This window comes from Labeo rohita, unplaced genomic scaffold (genome assembly GCF_022985175.1).
Source record: "Labeo rohita strain BAU-BD-2019 unplaced genomic scaffold, IGBB_LRoh.1.0 scaffold_679, whole genome shotgun sequence".
Lineage (NCBI taxonomy): Eukaryota > Metazoa > Chordata > Actinopteri > Cypriniformes > Cyprinidae > Labeo > Labeo rohita.
The window spans coordinates 29360-39017 of NW_026129611.1; the positions used below are offsets into that span (position 1 = coordinate 29360).

A 9658-nucleotide genomic window follows, 5' to 3' on the forward strand; every position below is an offset into this window, starting at 1 on the left:
AAGAATAAATAAATAATACTGCCATTATTGTCAAAATAGCTGGCAACAAAAGTGAGTACACCCTAAGTGATAACAGCACTATGTCATTTAACCATGCACAGCCACATGTCCTATTCATCATGTTCATGTTTTTTGTCTGCTTGACAGGACCAAAGAAAGTTGTGTATCTTGTATTAGAGCAGTTAAAATTTGGTGCTTTGAGTACAGCTCTCTCATACTGAACACTGGATGTTCAACAAGGCACCTCATGGCGAAGAAACCTCTGAAGATTTGAGAATTGTTGCTTTCCACAAAGATGCACTGTAAAAAATGTAAACGTAAAAAAACAGCGAAATGCATGGCAGCACAGTGTGCCAAACGCTTACCATTAATGGAAATAATGGTCAAAGACCGTTTTTTAAAAAACAGTCAATGGCTTGCAGAAGCAGCTTCCAAACAAACACTGTAAAATTAAGGTCAAATATCCTAAATTTTCTTAATCATTCTTTTCTTTTTTTAAAATTGTTATTTTACAGGTATTGTCTGGATTATCATCAAGAAACACTCTCTGTGAAATTAATTTTTTTTGCAGTTGACCACTAGCTAGCAACAACACAAATACAAGGACTATCACTGCATCAACAACTCCACAGTTACAGCCTTTAAATAAAATGACTTGCAACATAACACGTACTTTTATTGTCTTCTCCTGGACTAAAGCACACACTCTACTCTTCAGCACAATGGTGACCCACAAAATTCAGACAACAGAAACACTTTAAATCCAAAAAGAACATGAAACACTAACAGATCTCTCTAGATCACAGCATCTTCACTTAATATGAACCAGTCTGACTTTATTTCTTTCATACAAAACTTTTTTTAACTGAGGTTTAGATGTTGATATTTAATTGAAATTAATAAAGTTTGAAGTCACTGTTGTGGAGATAAGCATTTGCTTCTTTTGTGCTCTTGACCCTTGATTTTCTTAATTGTTTTTTTCTATTTGTTTGCTGTAAATGTGTGTTTCTAAAACACATTTGTTACTGAAAAACCAACTAAAAACATCATGATCAGATGACGTTGGTTACATAACATGGATGATCGTGTTATCGTATAGTGGCTTGAATCATTAATCTCATCAGAAATCTAGTGTTTGTGCATCTTAATTAGAATCATTAAACATATACATATATTTTTTTGTAGTATCTGAGTTTTAATGCATAAAAATGTAATGTTGCTTTGCTATTTTGAAAATTTGCATGTGTTTTATTTTTATGAATCTCAACAATGGTGACAATCGACAAAATATTCATATTAGCCCTTATCATCACAAAACAAGCTTTTTGTTGATTGTCACCATTCTTGAGATTCATGTGCTGATTCTTGATGTTTGTGTGCATCATACGCATAAAATGCAATTTTTTTAAAAACGAAAAAAAAAATATTTGGCTATCATAACATTGTAAAACTGCTGTAAAAAAAAATGGCAAAACTTAAAGCTAACATACCTAGCAATAACACTCAAAACATGCTCAGTGAGTCAATAAATCATTTTCAATCAGACTTTCTTTGCCAGTTTTTACTATAACAATATAGACAGAGCACCTACAAAAAAACTGAATTTGTAAAAGTAAGGGTCAAGAGCACAACTAAAGCAAATGCTTATCTCCACAATGGTGACTTCAAACTTTATTTTCAATAAAAACATTAACATATAAACATCAGTTAATTCTCAATAAGAAGTTTTGTATGAAAGAAATAAAGTCAGACTAGATGCTGAGATCTAGAGAGATCTGTTAGTGTTTTTTTTTAATGTTCTGTTGCTGTCAGTCATGTGACGTTTAAGTAATTAATTAATTAGATAATGAGTCAATTTTACAGTGAAGGTGTTTGTTTGTAATAATTTAGGAAATGCCTGTAAATTAACTGTTGTTAGGTTATTTATATAAAGAGATTTGACTTTAATTTTAAGGTTTTTGTTTGGCACCCTGTGCTGCCAGTCATTTGACCGTTTTTTTGTCTTTTGTTTTACAGTCAAGGTGCCTGATCATTAAAATCAGGAAATAGCTGTAAAATAACAGTGTTTGTCAGCTTATTTAAATAAGGAGTTTTTACTTTACTGCCAGTCATTTGACCATTTTATCATCTAATGGATTTGTTATTATATTAATTACAGATTTTTACATACATTTGTTTGTAATTTAAGAAAACAGAAAACATAATGTATAAAAATACAGCAGTTTTTCTGTATAAAAAATGTGAATTACTGTAATGTGTCATTAATGTCATAATACTTAAAATAACAGCCAAATAGTTAATTCAAAGATCATTTTACGGAGTTTTGACTTCTATTCAAAATAAAAGAAAAAAACCTGAAAAAAATCACAGTTATTTTCTTTAAATTTTTTTTTTTACAGTGTGGCCTAGGCTATAAGAGGTTCAGTAACAACCTGAAATTGAGTTACAGTACTGTGGCCAGGGTCATACAGAGGTTTTCCAAGACGGGTTCCATTCGGGATAGGCCTCGCAAGAGTCGATCAACGAAGTTGAGTACTTGTTCTGTGCGTTAGGTGCTTCAAAAAAACAGATGCATGAGTGCTGCCAGCATTGCTTTAGAGGTTGCAGAAGTAGAAGGTCCATTTGTCAGTGCTCGGACCATACACTGCACACTGCAACAAGTCGGTTTGCATTGGTGCATCCGAGAAGGAAGTCTCTTCTGAAGCTGGCTTACAAGAAAGCCCGCCAACAGTTTGCTGAAGACAACCTGTCCAAGAGCATGAATCCTATAGTCTGATGAGACTAAGATAAACTTGTTTGGCTCAGATGGTGTCCAACATGTGTAGCATCATGGTCTGGGGCTGCATGAGTGCTGCTGGTAGTGGGGAGCTGCGGTTCACTGAGGGAAACATGGATTCCATTATGTACTGTACATTTCTGAAGCAGAACATGATGCTTTGCCTTCAGAAACTGGGCCGAACGGCAGTTTTCCAACATGATAATGACCCTAAACACACCACCAAGATGACAACTGCCTTGCTGAGGAAGGTGCGGTGAAGGTGATCTGACCTGAACCCTATTGAGCACCTATGGGGCATCCTCAAGCAAGGTGAAGAAGCACCATGTGTCTAACATTTAGCAGCTCCATGATGTCATTATAGAGGATTTGAAGAGGATCCCAGCAACAACCTGTACAGCTCTGGTGAATTCCATGCCCAGAATGATTAAGGCAGTATTAGATAACAATGTTTTGACACAAAATATTGACACTTTGGACACAGTTTTGACAAGTTCACTTAGGGTGTACTCACTTTTGTTGGCAGCTATTCTGACAATAATGGCTGTATGTTGAGTTATTTTTAGGGGACAGTAAATATGCACTGCTATACAAGCTGCACACTGACTACTCTAAAGTATATCCAAGTTTCATTTCTATAGTATTGTCCCTTGAGAAGATATACTAAACGGATTGCTGAAATGTGAGGGGTGTACTCACTTTTGTGAGATACTGTATATGCATATGTCACAATACTTCAAACTTCTCTAATAAGCACTACTTAAGTTTGGCCTGTGTGTCACGACATTGCAGGGTGTTCCCATGAACGCATTATGTCAAGTGAAGCGAACATACTTAGGCAATAGTGAGCAGTAAACTCTCTGTAGGGACTCAGTCTGAACACAGCTCAGTTCATGGAGCTCTCTCCTGATAATCTGAATCAGGTATGCAACATTTTGCAAAAATGTTTTAAAATAAATAAATATAATTAAAACGTTCATTACGGGACATATTTGTCACATATATTTTGTTTAAACAATGCTGTTTCTATTTCCTGTTCACCCTTACCAAAAAGAAATATACTTCAATTTTATTTTATTAAGTATACTTAAGTAAAGTTGAAGTATATTTTCAAGTATACTTTATGTAGTAACTATACAAATATCAGTGTACTAGTAGTATACTTTTAAGTGTACTATTTTAATACTCCTTGGGACTAAATTGGCCCACTTTCTGGTATATAAAAGTATACTTTTAAGTATACTTTAAGTATAACAGTAGTAAACTTTGAGTACACAACTAGTTTACATCTATGTTTTCAGTTTGTACTGCAACTATACTAAAAGTGAACTTATATGTATACTGATAGTTTACTAATTAAATACTTTATGTATGTTTAGTACACTTTCAAGTACAGTCTCAGTAAACTACTAGATTAATAGTTTCCTACTGTAAGTTGCTCTGTAAGTGAGCTTTATATCATACTTTATATATACTGCTACAAGCATATTTAGGTATTAATTCGCATGTTTTGTTATATGAACATTTAAACATACAAAACATTATGAACAACTTGGTGTAATATGTAGACAATACTGTGTTTGTTCGCAAGCATTTTACAAGATTAAGATATCAAGACAAAAGTTTTAAGCAGTAGAATGTATCTAGGCCTCAAAACTAGATACACAACCCTCAAGAACGGTGGCAATCAGAAAATATTAAAAAGATGAGATCTTTACATCGCAGTATAACAAATAACAATAATGACAAAACAACCACAAAAAAAGTTTAAATGAAGTCAGCAAACAGCAAAACAATAATCCTATAACAGTAACTGGATAATGTATTTATGCTGCAATGCATGCTGGGAACTTACAAAGCCTTAATTTCAACAATATGAAATTCTTTGCTCAGACAACTGTGTTTGACTAGTTGGGACAACATTTGCGTAATGTTGTTGGTCTGACAAGGGTTTTTATATAATTTCAAGAAAATACCTTTTTTTTTTGTATTTGAGACTCAAAATGTTTCGTAAAATGGAAAATATGTATTTGCATTTTTACAGTGTGGAAGCATCTGTTTTGGTTTCTTCACTTGTTTTGGAAATTCAGTACAGAAGATGTGTAATAGCATCTCTCATGTATAGCAATGAAAACACAGATTCTCAGAGCACAAGTATAGCTCAGATATATTTAGACTTTTTAAGTATAAGTCAAGTATACTTAAATGTATATTTCTGATAAGTATATAAAGCACATTTCTGAGAAGTACATAAAAAGTATACTTTCCTATTTTTAGTTTAAAGGAAGTATACTAATAGCAGACTTGAATTAACTTCTTTTTTCGTAAGGGCAGTTGCTATTTTCCACATGGATTATTGTCTTGTTTAATTAAATAAATGTCTGCTGCATATACATACTCAAATCTCCTCTCTTTGCCTGAATGTTACAGAATAACTGACTAAAAAAGAAAAATAAGTATCTACCAGCAGCAGTACAAATGCTGCTCTTTATAAAGGGAGAGCATTAACTTGAGGATCACATCTGTGAGAATCCCCGTCTAGCTCATGTGTGTGCATTATGCAGATCACACAGGAAACAAAAGGCAGTGGGTGAGGAGGATCCCTACCCCCTTACTTCCCTTCCCTTAAAACCAAATAACTGTGACTTCCTATTGCATCATTAAGAAGGAAATTACAATAATATAAATGAAGTTCTGTGTGTTTCAAGTTCCAAATTAAGTTAAGACATAAAGTAAGGATACAGGTCATTCACTCAAAAAAATGTTGCAGCCTAAACTTAAACTTTATGTAATTCAATTATATACAAATTTTCCATGCATTTAGATTACATAGTTTTAATTTAAACAAATCAATTAAACTTAATGTGATTCAAATGCATCAGTCTTACGTAAATGAAACAGGTAAAGTTGATGTAATATTTCCCAGTGTTAAACAAACCCTGCTCAGTGTTCATGTGTTTCCACACTACAGAGTGTTCAAGTAGCATTGACACAGTGTTGGAGTTAAGGAGATCATTATGTCATGATTGACCAATAATGATGAACACCTGCTGTTTACAAGCAGAATCACAGATGGAAATAGAAACACAAGAATCAGCCACAGCCACACTTTTTTTGAGTGTTCCTGGGATCCGGTGCCCGTCCCCATGATGTTATTGCCTTAGAATTTTCAACAACAGACAATATATACACTGTAAACCCTAATGCTGTCTTTACTTATACAATCAAGTAATGTTGACTAAACATTACTTAAAATTTTGCATTACTTAAAAATATGAGTTCATTTAACTTATTTACTATCAAAATGCATAAACTTAAGATTTCAAGTGTTGTGAGCTCAAAATCATGATTAATCATTTGAAAAAAAAAATCATTTTAAAAAGTCATCTTGAATGTTGAATTTTCAATACAACTGAAATATTTGAGAGAACATCACATAAGCTGACTTCATAAATTAATGTTGATTTTCCTGAAAAGGTTTTTTTTTTTTTTTTTTAAATACTCACCATTATAGTGAATAGTGTTACTTTTGGTTGGGCACTTGGAACTTTGTTTATATTACTATAGTTTTCTTTCTGTTGTTGCAACAATGCAGCATGAAATCAGAGTTCTTTGATTTCAAAGAAAGAAAAGTAATAAATAGATTGCTTTTAGAAGGTGATCTATATTCTAATTAAATCATTTTTGAAGTTTATTAGGTAATTAGGTAATTAAATCATGAGTTTTTTTTATGCTGATTAATGATTTTACAATTTTACTGATTTTCTTTTTTTATAAACACTATAAGAAGCTTTTAACTGTGTTTATATAATCTTTTAATATTTGGGGTAATGTGCGTGAGTCACACACAGACTTCAACATTCAGCATGTGAATCACAACAATAGTAACAACTCAATTTTATTTATTTTTATTAACTATCAATAACCATTTTATGAGCTTTTTTTGTTTGTTTTTTGTTGTGCTACTACTGACATGACTTGCAGTCAAATATAAGAACATTGTTTAACAGTTTTAAGTTACATTTTCATGTTGAGTTAACTTAAATATATAAGTACACTTAAAAAAATGAATACCAAGTGAACACAATCGTTTAAATACATTAAATAAGTGCTAAGTTTGTTGAACTGAATGATTTAAGTACAGTCTACAAAACCGCCAAGTTAAATAAACTTAAATATGCAAGATTCCATTACTCAATTAATTTGAGGCAACGAGTTTACTCAATCAATTTAGTCCAATTAACTTATTAGGGTTTTCAGTGTATATATATTTAAACAATTCTAAACATTTTACAGCATTTTAAAGCACCAAATATTACCCTTTTAAGGGGAATAGGTCATTCCTAGTATTCAGTGGCTTTTGGACATCATAACACTTAAAAAAGTAAACACTTTTTTTTTTTTTTTAAATTCTTATGTAATTATAAGATGTAAAACATGTGAATTTTTTTTTTTTTTTTTTTTTTTTTTTTTTTTTTTTTTAGTCCATCTTAGATATATACATATATTTAAGGATCCATTTACTAAATGTGTCCACCCTGTCAGGTTTTCTGACTTAACAAGGTGGACACTAACAGAGTGGACATTTTGACCTAAAATCAGCCATTACAGCCAATAAGTCTGAGCAAAAAATATGCTAACACAGAAACTCTGTCAAATAAAAAATCAAATGGTTTTTTAAATGCCGCTTTTACAAATAAGAATTTTTTTTTTTTTTTTTTTTTTTTTTTTTTGTTGACTTTTTTCATAATTCCCTGGGTGGACATGTTGAAGTTTACCACATCAAATTAAAAAAGACAATTATAAGACAATAATAAGACAATATAATAAAACACACAATTAACAATACAAAGGCTGTCTCTAACCTTCCCCATTTGTTTTTTCTCTAATGAAATTATGTCAGCCATTTGACCATTTGATATGATGTAATTTCCTTTTTTTCAACTGTCATTTAAAGGGGCCAGTAGTCAAATATATCAGGCACTCTAATATATATATATATATATATATATATATATATATATATCATATAAATCATACACTTAAAGGTCAAAATGTGTTATTTATGTCAAAGACAACTTTAAATTTGATGTTGCTGAAAATGTTATGGCAATTTCATGATCTTAAGTGGGAACACAAAAGGCACGGAATCCAAGGAATAACTCATAACTAAAACGTGTTTGTTAGAACAGCTGTTGGATTTTACAGTGTAGCCTGCGTTTACCAGCACATGTAAATGGCAAGAATATTAAGCATATTTTAAAGAAAGCTGGCACTTTTTAAAAAATATTTTTTAGACTTAGATTTTAGATTTTTTAAATAATTGTCGAAATACCGGACAAACCGGTTAAATCAATGCTCCAGTAGATATTCAAAAAGCGGCACGCATGAAACAAATGGTGTTTCACAGCGGAATGCAACGTCATCGCGTCTGGGCATGTGTTCGTTTATAGGAGCGCACTGTTTCGAAGAGAGCTAGTGGGGTTTAACTTCTCTCCGACAAAAAAACACAAAAAAAAAAAAGGACAAAAAAAACAACCTGGTTCTTCGGGAACGCCCGTTGAATATGCAGCAGTTTTAACGGAGCTTTCAGTTTCGATATAAGATAGACAGCCGCACTGACAGCGAGACTTACTGGAGCAGATAGTTTCAGTGCGCAGTGGCATTTTTGAGATCGATTAGGCGCGTCTCCTCTTGACTCTAGCTCGGATTTTGGTTTTACATGTTGGTTTTGTTCAGATATAGGCGATGAAGACTGTGCTGTGCGCTTTTATGACGGCTGTGATCGCGTTACAGCGGGCCGAATGTCTCAAGAGGACCTATTATATTGGCATAAGAGAGGAAGACTGGAATTACGCACCGACCGGCCGAAACCTTATCAATGGGCGAAGCATTCAGCAAGATGAGTAAGTTCGTTTACAAACAGAAAAAATGACGCATATCTATTTATAAGTAACAGTAGAATAGGCGACATTTTAAAATCATTTTAATAGGTTAGGTAACTAATAATCAACACATAGCCCAAGCCTACTAATTTTTGTTCAATTTTTTTATATGTGAATAAAGCTTTTTGTAAGTCCATGATGACGTAGGCTAACACTCTTATAGCTTATTCTCAAAGCACGTATTTGTATTTACATGGACTCTGTACTGTACACAGTAATAAAAACAGTAAATCTGAATGTATGAAGGACATTGCCGATTAACTAATTATTACAATTATTTACAGACATGCATCGGTTTTTCTGTCGAATGGCCCTACCCGGATAGGAAGTGTTTACAAAAAGGCATTATACAGACAGTACACAGATGAGTCTTATTCCCAAGAGATACCTAAACCACATTGGCTCGGCTTCCTCGGACCCATTTTAAGGGCTGAGGTCGGTGATGTCATTGTGGTGCACATGAAGAACTTCGCAAGCAGACCTTATTCTCTCCACCCTCATGGAGTGTTCTATGAGAAGAATTCAGAAGGTTGGATATACATTATCTCTCTATCAGTTCCTTTACTTATCTTCTACATCCCCGTTCTTCCGTTAATCTTGCTGTCTTTCTATGTTTATCTCTGAGTTACAACAGCAATTTAGAGTCTCTTGACACACATCCCATAAACCAGTAAGGGCAATAAATGAGAAGCGTGCAGAAAAGTGTCAAAAAGCAAGTTGTTACTAAGCAGTTCAAACAGCAACACAGGAATAAGCTGAGACAGCTTGAACCTTTATAAAATGGAAACTTAAAACAACCACTTTCGTAAACTGTAATTATAAAATGTGCAAAGATATCAAAGATGAATTTAAAAAAAAGTTGCATGTTTGCATGCTGGTCTCTCTTGAACATCCCTTGCATATGTACATAATGCATATGTTTTCTGTTTTTTTTTAT

The 9658-nt window shown here is 32.9% G+C and overlaps 1 protein-coding gene across 1 annotated transcript; it reads left to right on the plus strand.

The window, feature by feature from the left end:
* Positions 1-8212: 8212 nt before the first annotated feature.
* Positions 8213-9392, plus strand: LOC127161587 (ferroxidase HEPHL1). The gene is made up of 2 exons (XM_051104330.1): positions 8213-8682; positions 9006-9392. The coding sequence occupies exons 1-2, from the start codon at positions 8525-8527 to the stop codon at positions 9343-9345; spliced, it is 498 nt and encodes a 165-aa protein (XP_050960287.1). The 5' UTR covers positions 8213-8524; the 3' UTR covers positions 9346-9392.
* The last annotated feature ends 266 nt before the right edge of the window (positions 9393-9658 follow it).

What these genes read in the sequence shown, in the direction of transcription:
- LOC127161587 (XM_051104330.1), top strand. Translation starts at nt 8,525, where the DNA reads ATGAAGACTGTGCTGTGCGCTTTTATGACGGCTGTGATCGCGTTACAG. An exon ending in CGAAGCATTCAGCAAGATGA is followed by an intron (nt 8,683 to 9,005) that starts GTAAGTTCGTTT and finishes AATTATTTACAG; the next exon opens with ACATGCATCGGTTTTTCTGT.